This window comes from Malurus melanocephalus, unplaced genomic scaffold (assembly GCF_030028575.1).
Source record: "Malurus melanocephalus ecotype Western Australia unplaced genomic scaffold, MMel_1.1 scaffold_36, whole genome shotgun sequence".
Lineage (NCBI taxonomy): Eukaryota > Metazoa > Chordata > Aves > Passeriformes > Maluridae > Malurus > Malurus melanocephalus.
This window is the reverse complement of record NW_026623268.1, coordinates 3,194,940-3,215,887: the sequence shown is the minus strand read 5'-3', so window position 1 is coordinate 3,215,887 and position 20,948 is coordinate 3,194,940. Positions and strand designations below refer to the sequence as shown.

Sequence of the window (20,948 nt, the reverse complement as noted above, 5' to 3'; positions counted from 1 at the left end):
CTCTTAACACTTTCTCTGTAAAAAATTATCATCCACCTGGACACCTACAAGAAGTCTTTATTATTACTTGCATCTTCCTTCCAACTGGGGAAGAAATCAAAGGCTGCTGTAGGCACTTCCAGCAGACAAATTCTGAAAATACAGTCCATTAGTTTCCCAACTATGCCAGGCAGACATGCAGTAGTGTTACTCCATCTGCTCAAAGATGCTGGACAGCCCAGAAGGCACTCAGGATGGTGGAGGTATCAATTGAGTGAATCAGCCTGTGGACAGATTGCCACTCGAGGAATTCTCATTAAAGATGCTTCATAACAGAGATCACCAGTCCAGTTGCTTTATATTACAACAGAAGAATTGAGAATAAAGATCATTGAAAGGATGAATAGGTCCATTTCAAGATCTGGCCTAGCATCTCTCAGGAATCAGTTTGATCTTATTTGAATTTGAACCTGTTCTTCAAGGAGGGATCCCCCAGAAGATGCAGAATAGAGGTAAGAACAGGAATTGTGGCAGAAGATTAAGCAGCATTTCAGTGGGTGCCCACACAGCTATAAGGGATGGTGAAAATTCTGTATCTAAAACATGGTCCTTGCTTTACTAACAAAGATTTGAACTATYAGATCACAGAACTGACTGCAACCTCTTGAACTATAACCTACTATGGATAAAAAAAAAACCAAACAAAGACACCACAAAATCCTCACACCATTACAAAAACTCAACTCCAAATGAAAAATCCTTGTCTCCCCCTCCCTCAACTGCTGCTTGAGCTCCATGCCCAGTTTTACTCTGGCAATACAAACATAGGTRATCCCATAGAAAAGGCCAAGGAACAGAAATAATCAAAGATGCAAGCAGCTGATGCCACTCCACCCTCTTCAGCAACCCAGAAGGACTGTTGAAGATCCCCCAAGACACATCCCCCACTCATTATTTAGAGCAGAATAATCTGCATTCTYCTTTTTCAACCATTCAATCTCTCCTACTAACCCTTCTTTTTCTACAATGTTTTCCTCTTGGCTGTTTTGTTTTCCCTGACTCCACAACTGGCTGGGAGAGGAGAGGTGAGCTGTGATGCTCTGCATCCYACAGGGATTCATTTACACACTGATATTCACATTAGAAGAGCCTCTGGATAATGTAGAAACATTCTCTCCTGCAGAGAGGAGAAGGGAGCTCAGAGACAGGCACAGGTTGCTCTGGCAGCAGGGCTGGGCAGATGTGCAGGTGCAGCATGGGGCTCTGCAGTCTGTGCTCAYCTCCACCCTGCTCCAGCAGCAGCTGGAATGGGATAGCTCTGGTCCCCTGTGCTGGAAAACATTTGGAAATGAGCCAGCAGACASAACAGCCAGGAAACAGCTCTACTGTAGCTGAGGAGAGTTAAGACCCTTTGGAGATGAAGGAGAGCTGGCAACACACACCGGGAATATCAGCTCCCCCTACAAGGTACAAGGCAGCCATCCAAGTACTGACTGTCTAGACACATTTAYAGCACGCCTGAGAAATGGACTGAAAAACTCCATTTATCCCCTGCATCCAYCATCTCCCAGCTCACAGAGCCATAGGCTGTGGCTCAGCTGCACAAACCCAGACGAATGACTGAGCCCACACATCCCACAGTTTGCTATCCCACATGTACCTGGGGCTCCCCATCTCTGACAGATGTGCCACATGTTGCATGTGTTAAACTTCAGGTCTAGGAGGAAAAACACAGCTTATCCAAGTTGCTAAAATCTTAAATAGTACCAGGCACTGAACTGAGGCCATCCAGAGCTAGAACCAAAAGCTCTTATGCTAAGTTTTACATTGTAAAAAATAAACACAGAAGAAACCATAAAACACTCTACCTTGTCAGAGGCAGCAACAGGCACCGGATCATGCAGGAATCTTTAAGCAGAAGAGCACAAAGGCCCACGGGGCAGAAGATAAAACAATCTTCCATGAAAAAAAGCTGACTCCTGGGAAGGCAAGGAAATTATGGAGGAGGTGCATTTCACCTGTTAGCACAGCCCAATGCTCTACAGGTGACACTGCTCAGTCAATACACTCCAGGTATCTTGCAGCAGCTGTTGGACATTGTTTTAACAATTCCAGCTGCAGCCAGATACTAAAATCCACATTTGCCAGGCTACAAGGACAAAGCAAAGCCTTGCAGAAAAAAATCTCATGCCCAGGTAACCCTCCTGAGGCCCCTTAGGGGATGGACTGGCATGGCCAGATGCTCAGCTGGACCCCACTGTGGGGCTAAGCACAGGCAGCTTCCTCCTTGGAAAGAGTAGGGAGTATGCCTGGAATCTGCCTCTCTGAGGGGGATTGGGGTGATGTGGGGTGAGTTTTCTGCTCTCAGTGGGGCTGGCTCAGGTTGGCAGCTCCTCTGGAAGAGAGAGCTTGGCTGCAGATTATTGCTGTTACTGATGTGATGTTTTCTGAAGAATATCTAATCAACGCCAGCACTTCAAGGGAGGATCAACAGCCTGCAGGCTGCTGATATGGTGACACTCAGAGAAATACAAATAGGAATTRTGGACAACCCAGAGGACACTGGTAGCAATCTGATTAGTTTCAGCTAAGTGTGTGAKGGTTTGGTCATAAAATGATGAGACTGGCAGGCTTCAGCCTGCAAACACACCTGGCTCTGAGGTGTCTCACTTCCCAAAAAGAATGGGCACATCCGTTCTTCCTGTGACCAGTATAAGTATCCCAAATCTGCATGAGCCTTTCAATGAGCCGTCAAAGTGAGTTTTTCCTCAACTCATGGTAATAATGAATTAACACAGTTGTCATCTCCTGGCAGTATTYTAGCACCTGACCTTCTGCCTTAGCAGCAAAGGCTCACAAGGCTGTAGGAATTTCAAAGTGTGAGGGATTGAAAACTGTAYTTCTTCAAAGTCAACATCAGCTGCCCTGAGCCTCTTCTACGCAATGTAGAAGTTACATCCCAGGCCAATGCTGCCTTTCAATCTCAAATGCCACTGATCCAGCTAYCCCTTACTCTCCAAATAGTCAATCTCAACTCAAGTAGTGACCTTTCTTGTTATGCCTTCCTGGCATCACTCATGCCACCATTTCTTCATTTCTTGCTGCCTCAAGTGTCAGATAAGGATCCATGAGCTCTGATACCAACCACACCTTTCTACAAAAGGGATACACTTTTTCTGGGGCCCAGACTTCCTGAGCTTCCTTCATGATTCTAGATACACATCAGTGAATCTCCTCCTGCCAGACAGGTCTCATCCCTGAATGCCTCTGGAAATGTGAGGCAAAGAAAGGGCCAAAGAGGAAAATGAACATAACTAAAAATTTATTTCAGTATGATTTAAGCATCTGAGTTAGAAAAGCATCAGGCTGTTGTATGTTTGCTGATGTGGGGAACACCTTTCTGGTTTCCTGCCCTGGGGACTCTTGTCAATTTTAACAAATTTTACCCCACAGCTGTGAGCATGGCAAATTGAACAGGTGAAATACAGACCACTTTTCACTGGATAGAAGCACAAATACTGAGGGATTTACATCTCTGCCATCCTGTGTCATGGCAGAACGGCTGTGGTGCAGATGATTGCTCACCTTGCTATGCCTCAGCTGAGAGGCAGCAACACTTCTGTCCCTCTGTGAGGGTCAGCTCAAGGGACATGAGCAGATGGTTAATGCCACAGGACTCATCTGAATATCTGTGACAGCACTGGCTGTGAGCAACAACAGAGCCAGGTACCAGGGCWGAGTCCAGCACTAAGCACCCCATCAGCCTCAGGTTTGAGGGCTGCCAGCATTACTCTGTGCAGCCATAGCTAAAGTCCTTGAACCACAACAGAGCATTTCCYCCTCCTCAAGAYGTGCAAAACAAGGGATGGATAAAARGACACGTGCCAGGGGCTTCTGCAACTTGATGTTGGCAGTGCTACCCATGCACATACTGCACAGCTCCCATTCATTTTTTTGCTGGCCTTGCCAAATGCTAATCATCCTGTTTGCCTGTGTTCCTTCCTCCCAGATGCTCCATCTCCTGTTCCCTTTCTTGAAGAGGCTGCATCTCTTTAAAGGCTTCAGCTGCCTGCCAGTCTGCTCTCTCTCACCCCAGTTCCCTCAGCTTTGTCTGAGGAAAGCATCTGGCTTTCCTAAGGGCTGTTTTCCTCAGCTGTTTTTCAGCACAGAGTACCACTGAAGTTGACATTACTTTGTAGACGGTTCCATTCTGGTCCAGGTAGGGCAATATAAAAAAGCTCCAGGCAGATTTGTAGGCTTTGATGACTTCCTGCAAGATGCTGGCTACATCAACACCTCCCCTGATTACCTCATCAAAACGCAAACCAGATATTCTCCCGTGGGAGGAGGGAGCAATGAGCACAAAGCATTGCTACAAAAGCCACCTTYGTGTTGTGTGCTGCAACACATCCAGCAGCTCAGAAAGGCAGTCRGCTCAAGAGCACAAGGTATGGCACACAGAGCACTGCAATGGGAATAGGAACTCTGGCCAAGGACCTTGAAACCTCTCCTTTTGTGAAGTCTGTGCTGGGCCATGGCATATAAGGCCTGCAGTTTTTAGATCTTTTCTCGATCAGCAACCTGCAAATCAATCTACTCTGCACATACAGGCAGTGAGGTACACCCTGTCCTGTAGAGCCTCTGCCATGAACCACAGCCACTGCCTTTTCCAGGGCATTGGCTGCTCCCTTGGGCCAGAAAGTGCTTTATGCTAYAGCAGAAGGATAGGGAAGAGAGAAAGCTGTTTAATCCTGAGCTGCCAGGCAGGTCCAAATGCCTTTATTTATAAGTGCTTTACCTTTGGTCCTCACTAAACAGTTTCCTAAATTTTCAGGCTGAAGTTTGARATAATCCTGGTTAACCAGATAATCCCTTCTCATCCAAAACTACTTCCCAAGGAGCTCTGCAAGATTTTCACACACATATAGCTGTGAACAGAGCAGGCTTTCTCCAAAGATTTTGTAATGACRAGGAGTAAGCAAGGCCAGRAGCTCRAGGAGCTGTGTCAGAAGCATAACARAGCATCCCACTGTGTTGCACCTCCACTGGACCAATGTAGTTAAATCATACAGATGACAGGTGTAGCCTTAACCAGGCAGTCCATCATCACTTCATTATGAGGGAGGAAAGGTGTTGCTTTTCCACGTCAGTATGTCCCCAGGGAGGAGACTGTGTACTCTGACAGACACTGTTCACATTGGCAACATCAACAGGGAAGAAAGAACATTTTGCTGCATCACTTTTGTGCCAGTCTAGACCCAACTTCTTAAACAGACTTAAATTAATTCTCTTTTTGTCTGAAAAATSCTCTCATGCCTACAGAATGTGCATAAGAAAGGATGGTAACATGTGCTTGAGTATCTTTAATAGTCTGAAGGAGTGCTGCATTACCAGAAAACGGATGAGGTCCTTAGTGAATTATGTAGATCACTCCAAAGTACTACAAATTAAACCATTAAACTGGCCTGCACCACCATCTATTTCATGTATGCCTTCCACATCACAGAGGAAACATCTCTGAAATTACTGAGAAAAAGGTTTAAACATTTTATTGGAGCCCTTTGTCTGCCAACTCAGGTTATCAATCAAAAAATGACAGGGTTCAGGATGAAAAAAATAAAAAGCTACTCAATGCTAAATGCACTTCGGAAACAGAACCRATTTTTCTATGCATAAAAATCCTGTGATGTGAAAGCCCTCTGGACCTTGGACATGTAGAAATAAATCAAACACCCTGCTGGAGCAGTTCCAGTCTTGGGCAGCTCCTGCAATCCTGCAGAGCCACAAAGGAGTAGACATAGAAAACTGTCAGACAAGGCTGGATACATTCTGTGTGTCTTGGACACTGTGTCCTAACAATTTACAGGATGGGGTGGATGAACAGCAGGAGGGGGGCAGGAAATTACAAACCTGAAGGAAAGGAGAAAACATTTTTGTGATAAATCCATTTGATTTTTTTTCCTTATTTCAAAGCATGCCTTTGAAACTGCTGAAGGGTCTGCAATATTAAAATACATCTGAAAGGAGGAAGCCACTGAGCAGAATACTGATGAAGTGGTCAGAAAGGCACAGGACTTAGCACTTAACATGCAGCCCTATCAGTTATTCTCATCAGCATGAAAGATTTTTCTTTATTAGGGGGAAGATGACACTAAAAGGTGCTAAGGAAAAGATATTCAAGGGTCTAATGTTTTTGTAACACACAATCTCTTTTGTATTCTGATCTGTTCTTTTACATTCTCCCCTTTGGGGATGGATGGTRGTAAAGGATGTTTTTGTAGTCTTCTGTGCTTAGTGAAGTTAATTTAGCACAGATATTTTTCCACTTCTTATTAATTTCAATTTTCACTTCTCCATGGAAAGTTTAGCTTTCTTCATCCCCCTATTAGGGTAAGAATTCTGCTTTTGAAAGAAATTAGACCTCTGCCTGGAAATAAATAAAAACCTTTCTAAGTTAGCATGAAAAATGTTGCTGAATTTTTAATGTGAGCTAASAGAACTGACACTGAGAAGCTGTATAAATAAAATACATTAAGGTTGTTTCAGGGTTAGTGATGCTTGTAACTGTTTTTGTTAGATACTGAATGATGTAGTTGGTCAAATTCTGCCCAACAGAAAATGGTTTACTTTGTGCAGCTGTGGTACACACACACACACACACACACACACACACACACACATAAAAGCTAAGCAAAGAACTGTAACAGGAATGCCTAATGGGTATGACTGGGAAAAAAAAACATAACACAGCAGTATGGAAAGACTGGAAAGCCTAAAAAGGAAGAACAGGAGGGTAATCAAGAATATTGACACTTAGCTTAACAGGTCACTAAGATCCCAGTTACATTTATCTCCAAAGGACATCCAGACTGGGAGATAAAGAAAAGTTAATAAATCCTAATGATTCACTGAGGTGGGACAGGATGGACTGACCACATGTAGCTCCCTTTCGGAAAAGGTTTTGCACAGGCACTTGCAACATCGTAGAAACAGGCACTGCAGGAACAAGCATTGCCATGTTCCACACACTACCACTGCATTCCTCTTCTAAGAAGCATGAACCATTTTTGTTTCATGAGAATTTCCTTCCCTTTAAGTCAGGCAGACTTTCTACYTCATGCTGCATACCCAGGACACCTTCTCCAAGTTTCCCAGTGCTGCATCAACTTTAACAACCAGAAAGTACTGCTTGGAGTGAGGGGCATAATCCTATATTTTATGTCATTTCTGTGGCTGAATCATTCTCGTAATCTCTGTTTTAAGATAACAGTAGAGCAGTATTTGCACCATTTAGTTAGGATCCTGTGGAACAGAAGTGTAGTTAGTGAACACAGTGAATAAGGCTGGAATGGTAGAAAGAACTTGGCTAGCTGCCCAAAGAGACAGGGAAACCAAAAACTCCATATAGTCTATGGTAAAGCCATTCAGATGGGAGATATTAAAATCTTAAAGCACTGCAAAAATTGTGAAAAGCAAACTACAGATTAATCCTTAATGGTTTTAAGACCATTAACTTTAAGTGCAGTATTTTTTCAAGCTTAATTAAGGTAATAGAGTTCTTATGGGGAGAGGGACAGGCTATCTTCAACACTTCTGAGTCTATTCTATGACATTCTTTTGAAGCAAATTACTTGGAACCCTGTTCCACAACAAGATCCTGTTCCTAGATAAGTCTCTGTCCTCCATCAGGCTGCTACATCAAATTTCTAGGAGACACCTTGAGTTCAAGCTCTCTGGCACATCACCTTGGTCACATGTTGAAGAGCCAGTGTAACAGATAATAAATTTCTTTTATTGTTGCTTTGTAATATAAAATCATTAAATCCATGATTCCACAGTAAGGGGCAGTAAAAAAACCAACTGAATAAGAGGAATATAACTAAGTCATATTTTAAAATAAGGAGCCACAARAACATTTTCTAAAAGCCCTTTCCTATGACACATCTTTTCTACAGCTCCATCTCAGTGACATTTGTGTGCTAGGGTAGCTGGAAAGAATGGTACAGACATTATCATCCACATGCTAACATGGGAGTGAAATCTGGAAAAAATGCAGAGTTGGGAAAAAAACYTCTCAAGCAGGACATGGATTAAACATTTTCTTTTCTCTCTGGCTCTGACTGGGACTCCTGAGGCAGGGGTGGTAAGGGCCAGGCCAAAGTGAAGGGCTTCTTCCAAGCCCAGAGAACATTCTGCACTGCAGGCAGCCTGAGAGAGAAGTACACACACAGTACCTTGTGCCACTGGACACTGCAGCACTTCCAGTCAGTTCTTTCCAAGATGCTGTCAATGGCCACAAGGACAGTGTCCTAGACTGAGTTGGGATTTCTCACCAAGGAGCTACATGATAAGACACTAGGACACCACTAGGTTTTTCTAGAAAAATAATTATTGGTGGGGTGGGTATGGAACAAGAGTCCCAAGCAGCTGCTAAGCCTCCAAGCAGCTGGATTAATTTTAAATATATGCCCTGCTTTATCTTCAATCACAAGTTCAATAACTCTGTCCCTGCACATGGGAAATCAGCAGTAGCTGAAAACGAAGTTATCCATACTGGTCTTACTGGTGAACCGTCCAGGTTCTTCCATCCACCAAGAACATACCAAGCCAATTAACCAAACTGAGCCATTGGAAATTAACCAAAGTAGACCTTGGAACAAAATCATCCTTCCCCATGATGTGAGATCTTCTTCAAACATCTCCTTAAGATCCCTCCAGGAAGGAAAAAAGGCATTTTACTACTGACAGGTCCAGGTGATACAGTTCCACTGGATGAGCACACAACCTGCAAYGTCCTCTGTCCTCTCTGAACTCACTGGCTCAGTGTTGCATTTGCTGRGCCTTGCAGCATCTGCCTGAAGACAAGCTTCTTGAGTTGATCCAGTTTATTGTCCCTTAGGGAATCCCGAATGGCACTGAAGAAACCAAAGTAGTGCTGGAAGTTGTGCATCATAAGCAGGACACCAGCCAACAGCTCGTTGGTCACCAGGAGGTGATGGACGTAGGCACGAGTGTGCCTCTGACAGCAGTAACAGCTGCATCCTTCCAGCAAGGGACCAAAATCATCGTGGTACCTAAGGAAGAAGCAATGTTGAGTAACATCAGAGGCAAGAAGAGCCATTCAAGCAATGAAGAGCACCCAGTTAGCACCTGGCCTTTTGCAGGGACCTAAGCATTGAAGTCTTGAGGTCCTTATTCCAGATTTGTTGACAACTCAGACCAGTACCACTGGCACAAAGGACTTSAAATAGCACAGATGGTTTGGGCTGGAAGRGAMCTTAAAGATCATGTAGCTCCCAYACCCTGCCATGGTGTGGGACCATAGCTGCTGCAAGCCCCAGGCCTCCTCATGCCAGAACTCACTTAAGAGCCAAAAGACCATATTAAGTCAGAATAACTCTGACTACATCACAGCAAAGAGCAGTGCCTTCTGTGCCTTSCCTGGCAGAAAAAGCTGCAGTGCAACACAGCCCTCACTTGCTATCACACAATTTATGAAGGAGAAAGCTACCAAAACCATGGATTTACTCATCCCACTATTCACAAAACAGTATTCCCCTCTACTGTGAGATGCACCACATCACAGAGTGGAGAGCACAAAGCAACACAATTGTACTCAGACAGCCTGAAAGTACCTGTGGCAAAGAGGACAGACAGGTGGTAACAATGGTCAAAGTTTCTGTGAAGTATCCAGGAATGGCAGAACTGCTCTGCAGCTGCCCAAACTGTCAGAGTAGAGGGTCTTCATAGTTTAAATAAAAACTACACCACCTCTGTGAGCCTATGGTCCTTCAGCTAAGACATAATTATGACCACAGAATGTTTGCTGGATAAATGATCAGAAAACCCCTGGCTCTAGGTCAGGCAAAAGCCAGCACTTTCAGAGAGAGGCTGCTGACTGATAACAAGCTAGAGTTCTTGTCCAACATTCTACACTCAATGTCCAGCAGCACTCTCTTCAATAGCTTCATGTTTTATGAAGTCTCTCATCAGCTGCTGAGCAGATGCAAATAAATGCAGAGGACAAAACATGGTATTTACTGATAGAGCTGCAGGTACCCTTTCACAAACTCACATACTTTTTGTCCTTCAGAAATATCTCAAATGTTGTCATTTCTGGGTCAGCTTTGAAGACTTCATCTTGGTCTTCTTGAGCACCATTCTTCTCCAGGTCCTGAGCTCCATTTTGTGTTAAAACTGCTTAAATTATAAAGACAACAGCCTCAGAACAGAGAGCAAGGGCAGAGCAAGGGTAGCAACCTTAGATATTCCTGCTACTCCTTTGCCAGCTGGAAACTCCTGCCACAAATTTCCACCTCCTTCTTCCAGAAAGTAGACATTTTACTTTAATTGCCATAGGTTAGTCAACACAAATATACTTTTAGACAATTAAAACAGCATGAGACAAGTGAAAACTAATCAACTAAAACTAATCAAAAGTTAGAGCTGAAACAATAGCATAACTTTTTGCTGCTCTACTGAGCTGAATTCTTTATAAACGTCAATTTTTTTGTCTGAACTGCATGCTGAATAGAATGCAATCACCTGAACAAATGGATTTTATTGAGATTTTGTTAGAGGCAACTCATCTGCATTCARTCATTTTACTTTCCATGCTGTGATCAGACTCAGAGATTTAGATGCCTCTTGGTTTTGTTTTTTTTAAACCCTGGAATTAAAAGAGGCTGGGAGCACTAATTCAGAAGAGGTAGRTTCCACATCTGCCTTTTCAGCATCYATTTGAAAAATAAAGAACCATCCCATAATTTTGTAGGTTTGCATTTTTAAGTTTGTTCTTAAGAAGAAGGACATGTATCTGAAAATAMCAATATTACTGTTTGCATAACCCACGCCTACCATGTTTAAAATAAACAAAACCACAGCCATTACCCAGGGTCTCACAATTTAAGAATAAAATAAAACAAGATAAAGAACAAAGAGAAGGGTTAAAAAAATAGCAACAAACACAAAAAACAAAGATGTTCTGTTCTATTCAGCTGGCTCTGAATTATCCAGGCATGAAAAGCCACTAGGTTCTACTCAAGAGAAAAAATGTAAAATGTTTCCCTGTATTAAAAACCTTTAACAGACCAAAACAAAACAGCCACTTGAAACACATTTGACACAGGTGCTTTAATGGGTGATACACATTCCCATCTCACAGTGTAATGAGTTACAAASTGATCATTTTGGTTTTGATAGAAATCTATGAATGCAAGGACAGAGAGAAAATCTGCCCAAATCAATGGGAAATTTCTGACAGTTAGAAAAAAGGAACTTCAAAAATACATTGTTAAAACTTCAAAAATGTGTTGTTACAACAGAAACATATTCAGTTAATTCYAGAGATCTCTTAACAGGTCCAGCCTTCACTGCAAATGGTAACAGAAAATTTGCCAATGGGGTCAAACTAAAACCACTCTCTTCAGGGGGTGTTTAAGAAATGTTTAATCATCGTATTTTGGCTAATTAGACATTCAGAGGCCTCAAGTTTTACTTGATAGATTTCACACCAAAGTACTGGTCGGTCAGACCCAATACAGTACTCCATCATCAAAAGCAACAMTTGATAGTGGAATCCCAGTTTTTCCAGCAGTCACTGCAATTATTTCTGGAACAAAACCCTCAAATACAAATTCCTCCCAAGTATGAATTGTGCTTGCCACAATGCAAAACGTACAAATTATAATGACCATCAARAAATCTACCTGTTGCTTCAGGATCCGGATGGTACTCGTAATTGAAAACCAAGGCACAGCCTCGCTCTGTCACTTGGAAGGGAAAGAAGCTCTCAAAAATGTCCACTCCTTTTTCAATGCACTCAAGCACCTCATCTGGTTTGCCTACACCGTGAATAATTCTGTAGAAGACATAAAGGAAGACAAATCAACAATACTCTGAGTAGAAGGAAGMAAGTACCTGAAGGAAAAGACCTCCAGGTCATCTCTGCAACTGCTAAGCAGAAGGTAAAGGGGCACAAGTCATCACRCAGARTTCYRTGTGYTTCCACTTGCCCACCTCCAACCTAYCCAGTACACAGCAGGCTTTTCACTATTTGCCATTTGGAAGACAGCAATAATCCCTTTTAATGTGGATAAACCCCATTCTGTTCACAGTGCTTGATGTGCCTTGCATGTGCTTTCTTTCACATACACATATATAAAACAGACTCAAAACACCTGTGCCACAGAACAGATATTTTCCTTAATCATGTTTGTGCCACAGTGAACTACCAATTCCCAGACACGTGGACCTTTTTGCTTGTTAGCTGTTTAGAAGACAGTCTAAAAAGAGTCTCAGAAGAGACAGCAGTAGACGGCTGGTCAAAGATACAAGTCCTTCACGTGACAGACACATCGTACTGCACTTGGAAAACAGCCCAGGGAAGAATGCACTAATGAGAAATGTCATTAGAAAGAGAAAACTTCCTTGCTTTAGTCTTTCCTTCTCTATACACTCTACCTGCTCAAATGATTTACCCAAAACTGTGGGCTGTAACCTCCTGAGACATGGCATTAAGAGCCAGGAAGAGCCTGGCTGGATTGCCATCAATGATAATAGAGATCCTGCTGGCAGCCAAATTTAGTTGGCAGCTTCGCCGAGGGTGGGTGAAGTGTAAGAGAGTAGAGCAGTGCCTGCTCTCCTGCAGGTGCATGGCTGGGCTGACAGCACTAGAAGTTAATGTAGGGCAATGATCTAAACAGATAATTAGGAAAATACACAAGGGCTGATAAATGAAGTCACAAGGTGCCATTTTTAGTCACTTTTCTAAGTACTCCAATTAAGTTGATGAGCGCAGAATAAGGATAAGAGAAGTTTACAGCACGAGTGCTTTATGTTTCAAGTTCCCATGACAGGGAGAAAATGATAAGCAAAAGTCAATCAGTAGCTCTGCATATATGATCAAAGCCTTGCTGAAACTGATCTTCCTACAGGTAAGGATAAACATTTGTTCTTGCAAAGGTCCCAAYGCTACTGGAAAGGAAAACAAAATTTATCAAGGGACTTCAGCACCTTTAGACACATGAAAGGACTCTTTATAAAAAGAGTGCACTCGTAAGATCATTTTACCATCACACAAAAAACAGTTGCTTCTTGAGTGAAGAACAGAAAGTGTTTGTCTTCTAGAGAATTTCATGTTGGGGTAGAAAAGGAACCCAAAAACGCTTCTCCAGACAGAATGGCAAGGGTGATTCAGGAAGAAGGACTGCCTGAAATTCACTTGAAGTACTTCCAAGATCCCCTGGGGCTAACCAGCTCTCCTCCTACCAAGAGGTCAGAAAACACTTGTCTTAACAAGACAAGCAAACAATTTTATAGATGAGGCAGATGCACTGGTAGCCACTGAGGTTAGCTGAGCAGATTGGACTCTAATGCTCCCAGGGGATCTTTTAAGTAGCTCAAACAGACAGGATGGCAACAACACAGCAAGCCTTCTAATTGTCAGGAACCCYAGGCACCACTAGGCAACAACAAGCTGCTACACCAGACACTGTGCTTTTGCATTTAATTTCCTTTTAAACACCATCAGGTCAGAGCAATGCTCTGCTAGCAGAGGGAAGCAGGAACACAATGGGCCCTCAGTCATTCTCTTCAGGAAATAATGAAAAAAAGGAGCCATGTTATTTCTGTAGCAGCTGCTCTGGTAGGAGCAATCCAGCAAGCTTAACTTAATGCTAAGAAACCCCTACATGTCTGAACCAGTAGCAAATATCAGCACACATTTTCAGGAAGTCTTTAGCTACTGTTAGTCAGTTATAAGGATCAAGAAAGCTGCCACCCCTGCCCAGTGCCTGGCATGGGTCTGATAGGCAAAATTAACATCTCAGATATGCAATAAGCCCCACACCATCCAAGAAGAGAATACCACTGTTCTGAGCCAGGCTGTACCACCCTGCAGGCCCCTGCAAAAGATCTTGATTATGACATTCTTGTTTGAGCTGAACTTCAAGTAAACCATGGCCTCCAAGACCAAATGCAAATAATCCTGACACATATTACCAGTAACTGTTCCTAAAAATGTAAAGATGACAAATGTGGAGAATACTCGAACACACAGCACGAGTAAAACTTGGTGCAGCTAAAAACTGAAACAAGTGTTGAAGACTGCAGCCTGGCAGTGGTAAAATTTATGCAGCCTGGCACACACAGAGCTGTGCAATACAGCGATTATTTGCTACAGAGGCTGCACAGCAGCCTGGAGATGCTCCTCATAATAGGACATATGGATTTCTTGGGATGTTGCCCACACAACTTACCTTGGCTTATCCTCTGGCAGCTCTGCTGTGACAGAAGCTATCAGTTTCAACTTGGTCTCCTTGGCCATGGCATTTCCCTGGAAGCCATCTAGCAGAAAGCCACCTACAGGCCGCTTGGCAGTCTCCCTGGCTGATCTGAGCCTCTCTTCCAAGACATCTCCACCTTCAATTGCCCCAAACATTACACTTCCTTGTAGTTCCTGTCCCAGGAGAAAGCTACAAGTGTTAGAGCAAGCTCTGCCAAAGACATGAAASACATTCCACAGCCCAAACTTCAGGCATCTGCTATTTAAGCCCCACAAGTTCAGGAACTTGCCAGAACCATGGGGTTTCATCTCACGGAAGACTATTCCCCACATAACACTGTGAAGTCCCTGTGTAAGAAGTGGGACTATTAGAGACAAGTTTCTGCTCCTTGCTAAGACACTAACACACTGAGAACTTTGMCACTGCTCCTCCCACCTCCCTACAGAAGGCAATAACCACACACCATCTTTGTACACAGCTTCTCATGGATGGGGTCTCAGCAATACACGTGTTAGTGCAAAACACAAAGCAGGTGCTATTATCCTGATTGTCAKACACCAGATCTCACAAGGAATTCCCTTTCACAAAACACAAACAGTTTCTGTCATCTGGTTTCCCTTGTAGTGCAGACTCAGATGGTATATCTCTTTCACCAATAGAGAGGGAAGCTTCAAAGATGCAGGAAGAAATAAAGAATAGCACTGACTAATTCTAGCAAATCCTCCCTCATGTGGAACCAAGGGGACTTCAGAGCAAAAAGATGGGTTTTCTCAACCTGAATAAGAAGATCCCACTTTGCCCATATATCTAGTAATAAGGTTAAGTKAAAGAAATGCATTACATTCCAAAAGCAGAAAGGAAAAACCCTGAAGAGTAGTTCTCCTCAACTTGTGGAGATGAGGGGTGATCCTGGTGCAGAAGACAATTTCCTAAAGGAAGGAAGGAAAACTCTGCTATTGGTTATACCTCACTCTGGACTGTAAGCTGGGCATTCTCTGATACACATGTGACACAATTTCCTACTAAATSACATCCTGAGGGCTGGTCCAGGATGCAGCACAGACCAAAAAGCAGTTGCAGTGCTGTTGCCTCAGTATTTTAAGGGACCTTACCGGTGATTTTTCTTGCAGCTGAAGGCATACATCCAAGAAGGAAAGTGACCTATCCACAGACTTCTTGGCTCTTTTTCTACCAGCTTCTCCAGAAATGGTTTCTCCATCAGAGATGCACTGGAACCAGTCTGGCTGAACAGCCCGCTGGATGTCCATGAACTTGGAAACCGTCATCTCCATGCGCCCTGAGCTTCCCCACAGGGAGACTGTCTGTACAGGAACAACAGGGATGAACATTAGCTGCAAAGGACAGCAGATCTTAAGAGTGAAAARAGAGAAGGAATTGGTCTGGTGAAATACCAGATACTGGAATGATAACTCATTAGAAAGTTCTCCTGGAGCATGGCTCAGATAATCAGCTGCATTTGGCACAATGAGTGAAAGGAGATAAATGACTCARCTGGAATTTCTGGGATACTCCTTGGTGAAATCATCCCACTTAACACTGACTTTTCCACATTCGAAAATAACAGATAAAGCGTAAGATAAATCTGGCATCTTATCAACAACTTAGTGGCAGAATTGGAAAAAAAAAAAGTAAGCAAAAGCTTATAAAAAGCATCAAAGGCTGAAATGGCAAACACAGCTCACTAGATTTCCATATAAAATGCAAATCCAAGAAACTCTTTCCTCTTCTGAGCACTTAATTCATACCACACATGTGAATGTACATGTATATAYAAACAATACAGACTGGGAAAGTTACAACAGCTTGTTAAGCAACTCAGTCTTAGAAACACATGTTGTTTTAGGTCCCAAATATAGCAATTCTTGAAGGTGCTGAAATACTCAAATGGAGCCAACGTAAGAAATGACACGTTTTCATTAGGATTGCACACACAGTCGTCTGTGTCTCTTCACATGCTTCCCATCCTGTCAGCACACATGGGACCCCATCTTCCATTGTTACTCTCTGATACCCTCAAAAGAATTAAAGGCAAGACAAAAAGCACGTGGACAGAGAGGTTATCTCACCTGAAYGCCTCCAGACTAGCAGATGTTACCATTCAATTCAATAAACATTCAGATTCACAAAATGTTCACATTTTGGCCTGTTTTGCAGAACCTGTAATTAACCTGTGAGTGCAGAGTGGCCACTGCTTTTGTTGTATTATTGTTAGGCTTGTGGCATTGCTGCTCCAAAACTTTACAGGGGTATTCAAGTAGGTTAAGTAAAGGGCTCAAACCCTTTGGAAGCCAGCTCTTTTCATCAGCAATTCTGCTAATGCTTTTTTAAATGAGAAAGGGTTTTCAGCCATCAGAATCAGCATATAGCTTGGAATCTTATGGGCACTTTTTGGGGCCTGAGGGTTTAAACACATTCCCCTAGCCTCTGCCAGACAGACAGATTATGCAGTGCAGGTCTCATGCATACTAATTTGCAAATTGAATTTCATCAGCTGATGCAAAAAATAGCAGAACCTTTTTTTTTTTTTTTGGTCTGGTCCTCACAAAGACTCAAAAGGAATGTACAAGTATACCATGTGCCTGTTGTCCATCCATCCATCCATCCATCCATCCATCCATCCATCCACCCATCCATCCATCATCTCTCCTGATTACTTCTGGCCTTACCAGCCAATTTCAACCAACTTGAACAAAAACAAAGTAGAAACATTTCTGTCTCCAAAGTAGAAACATTTTTTGCAAAATTCCCACTAGAAMAAAAAAAAWAACTCCAAAGGAATGAGAGCCAAAATTTGTATCTGCAGAATAACTGAAACACAGCAGCTGTATGTTGGTTTGCAGCAATATGCTGTTCAGACAGTACCTGCTGCTTCTTTTTGTGAGAGCATCAAGGAACAGCTGGTGAAGGCAGGCAGAGGAAAGTCAGAGCTGTCTGAGCCAAAGGGCACAGTGTAATCACATCTAGTTACCTTCATTCTGTTCTCGAGAGGAAAAAAAGCTRCTTTAATAAATAAAATAGCCATGCAGCTTAGAGAGCTGAGCATTATCCTGTGATTATTTAAATCCAGTCCATGCTAGGCTTTCTGGCACAGAGCTTTCTGTCCCATTGCTTTCAAAAAGCTTTCATAAGCATTTGTCAGCACAGATCCAGATGCAGAAGGCCTTACGACAAGATGACAAATATCTTCATCAGCTTATTTAAAAAACCAAAAAAGTCTAAATCAAACTTGCAACACCTGGTTTTAGATTGCTGCTATCACCTCAAAGCTGCAGAACCRTGGGACAAGCTTCAGGTAATTCCTTCCCTGCAGAGAAACAGGACTCAGCCTGGATCCCAGCAGCAAGGAATACACACTGATAGCTGTATGGCAGTAGTAATCCTCTGTCACTCAGTGACCTTCCACCCAGTGTGGCCATACCCAAACAGGCCTTGGGACTGACTATCTGAGCAGGCACCAGGAGTGGCTGCTTCAGCACAAAGCTGTGTCAGGCAACAGTCAGCCTGTGGATTAACAGAGAGTGTGTGTGCCTGTGGGATGRAACAGGCAAATGTCAGAAACATTTCTGGGTTGCTGAACCACCCTTCTGCAAAAATTCTGAAGTCCTTCCCTTTTGTGAGCCTGTAACAGGCTGTAAATACACAGGGGTTCAGATCTGCTGCTTATCAGCAGCATCACTGTAAGCTCATACTGCAAATATGCCAAAACACAGATATTTTCTGCCATACTAACCACAACAGGACAGGAAGCCACATCTCTCCTTTCTACCTGAATTGCCACTTAATTGCTCAGGAATCATTCAGGGAACATGCTGCCAATTAAGAAAATGTACACCTTTATTTAGTTGGAGGTATGAACATGTAAATGACAATCCTCTTTGTGCAAAGATTTATGTTGTTAATCTTGTGGCTGTCTGAGCACACCCACACAGATGAAGGGAGGACTGGCAGCTTTCTTTTGGGTACTTTAGGTGGACTTTTCAAGTCTCTACAGATTTCATACCTTGTTAGTGTTGTAGCCAGATGGGCAGGGAGTGACTGGGTCATGAAGGGAGCAGTAGAGCACAGCATCTGGCAAACCTGGGAAGAGAGACAGACACAGAGGAGAGTTTCATGAGCCAAAGCAAAGCTAATGCAAAGATCTGCTTTCTAGATTTACAAAAGGGAACAGAGCATTGTCCCCCACACAAGTACATCCATTCTGACAAAGAAAATTTCATTTATCTCTCTGCATTTCCTCCTCAGTTTTACTAACTGCAGGGAGAAGAGTGCAGCAGMAGGATGAACTATGAAGTATCACCCTTTGGTTCTGCAGCCTAAAAGCTGCTTTGGGATTTATTTATSTTTCTTCTTGATTAATACCCCACCTATTAAAATTTTCCAGACCCAACAGATGACTCACCTGACCATTCAACTGATAATTGATACACTGGAGACACCTGACACAAACAGGTGACATTTGACACAAACTAAACTGAGGAACAACCCCAAGCCTACAACTTTTAAGGAAGAACGAAGTATAGAATTACAGAAAGGGTGGCGTTGGAAGGGAGCTTAAAGATCATGACCCGTGGGCAGGGGCACCTTCCACTAGACCATGCTGCTCAAAGCACCATCCAACCTGGCCTTGGACATTTCCAGGGATGGGGCATCCACAACTTCTTTGGGCAACTTGTTTAAGCACCTCATCATCCTCACAGAAAATAGGACCATGAGAGAATATATCAACTACACAAATGAGAAATTTATCATCCCTGCCAGACTGGAGGTTTCCTATGTCAGARAAGTAGACAGTATGTCTCAGCGACATACAGCCTTCTCTTCAGAGATAGTCAATGAAATTGGTAAAGCCTCAAGGAAGTTTCAGACAAAGACATTTTTCAATTTTTCTTGAAGGAGTATATTGCTCCAAAGCAGTTAAATTTGGTACAAACTTCCTTTGGAAAGCCAAACCATAATTTTTTCTTTACAATGAAATGCATGTCCCATATTTTTATGTGCTTTTAAAAAACACAAAACAAGACAAGCAACTCAATTTTTTTTCTTGCAAAATTTAACATACAAAAAGACCTGTATGTAAATTATAGAAATTACAGACATGTAATCACTTTGTAGCSTAATTGAAGGATTTTTGGCCATACYAGCAAMAACATACTCTTTCAAGTCTTCCCTAGGGCCACTTTGGATGAGAAAATCCCTAAATCTGCAAAGCCTACAGCTTTCTGCCTAGTGTACTGCCTGAACATGCTCCAGTGGGATCCACCTGCAGATATATCCTCTCAGATATACAAGCAAACACTCGTACTTTACCCATAAATTTTGCAGCTCCTTCTTTATACTCTTCCAGGAYGTCATGAATTTCTGCCCTGCAATCCAGATACAGAAACACATTAACTAAGCAGACAACTGTCTAAAGAGATCAGTGGTTTTATACTTAAGGTTTCTGTCTCCACATGCATTGTCTGACACTGAACTGGCATTTGCCATCCAGCTGTCAGACAGAGACAGAAGGAATAAAACACCAGTCGCAGAGCCCAAGAAAAACAGCTCACAACCTGGGGCACTCATAATTCTGTGGCAAAAATGTAAAACTTTTACCTGCACTGACCAGTGACCACTGACTTGATGGAGAGCACGAAGCTAGACTGTGACTTTTTGGGTAGCATCACTTAGGTGTTCACATCATTCAACAATTGCACAAGTTTTATCATGTTATTCTTTCCTTTCATTTGCCACTTAYCTAACTAGTTTTGAATTAGCTGCTGCTTAAATGTATTCAGATATGGGCTACCTAGGACCTCTCTGGGCAACCTGGTCTAGCGTTTCACCCCCCTCATTACAAGAGATTTCTTCATTTTATCTGGTCTGTTCTCTTATAGTTTAAACACATTAACTCTTACCACAGCAGTTTCTGTTAAGTCTGTCCTCACCTTTCTTATACCCCCCTTTTAGGTACTGGAAGGCTGCCATAAGGTCTTTCTGAAGCATTCTCTTCTCCAGGCTGAACACCCTGAATCTCTCTGCCTGTTGTCATAGGAAAGATGCTCCAGCCCTCTGAGCATCTTTATGGTGCTCCCAAGGACCTGGTCCAACAGGCGCACATCCTTTTTATGCTGCGGGCTCCAGAGCTGGATGCAGCTCTCCCGCTGGGGTCTCACCAGAGCAGAGCGGGACAATCACCTCCTTCACCCTGCTGCCACCTCAGCGAGATGCCTGTGAAGTTTGGGTTTGGTCTAACCACTCTGCAAATCACGCATCCCTGCAGCTCCCTCACCCTCACGGTCCCAACGCGCCCCCTCAGCTCCCTCGGCAGGAGGAGCAGGGCCCCGGCCCGGGCGCGGTACTCACAGGGCGGGCAGGGCGATCTGCGCCACGCCGGGCACACCGCGCACCTCCCTCAGCGTGTCGTGGGTGAGGTGCGGMGCCGCGCCGCTCCGCGTGTACAGCAGGCAGCCCGGCAGCGCCAGAGCGCCCGCCCCGCCGCGGCCCAGCCCCGCCAGCGAGCCCAGCCGCCCGCTGCCCGCGCCCAGCAGCTTCAGCTTCATCCTCGCTCCGTTCCGCCGCGCCGCCGAGGGGACACGCCGAACACGGAGAACACGGAGAACACGGGCCGCCCCTTCCCGCCCGGGCCCCACACAGCGCAGCGCAGCCCAGCCCGTCATCACC

General features: G+C 43.6%; 1 protein-coding gene across 2 annotated transcripts; it reads right to left on the bottom strand.

Annotated features, from left to right (window-relative positions):
- Positions 1 to 7,750: 7,750 nt before the first annotated feature.
- On the bottom strand, positions 7,751 to 20,876 carry QTRT2 (queuine tRNA-ribosyltransferase accessory subunit 2). Of its 2 annotated transcripts, none has more exons than XM_057364217.1 (8): positions 20,631 to 20,876; positions 19,593 to 19,648; positions 18,286 to 18,362; positions 15,377 to 15,586; positions 14,238 to 14,437; positions 11,688 to 11,839; positions 10,059 to 10,179; positions 7,751 to 9,053 (listed from the first exon to the last, which is right to left on the bottom strand). In XM_057364217.1, the coding sequence occupies exons 1-8, from the start codon at positions 20,825 to 20,827 to the stop codon at positions 8,792 to 8,794; spliced, it is 1,275 nt and encodes a 424-aa protein (XP_057220200.1). In that variant the 5' UTR covers positions 20,828 to 20,876; the 3' UTR covers positions 7,751 to 8,791. The 2 variants fall into 2 exon arrangements, with proteins under 2 accessions (XP_057220200.1, XP_057220201.1); XM_057364218.1 differs by having other exon boundaries at positions 10,059 to 10,176.
- Positions 20,877 to 20,948: the final 72 nt, after the last annotated feature.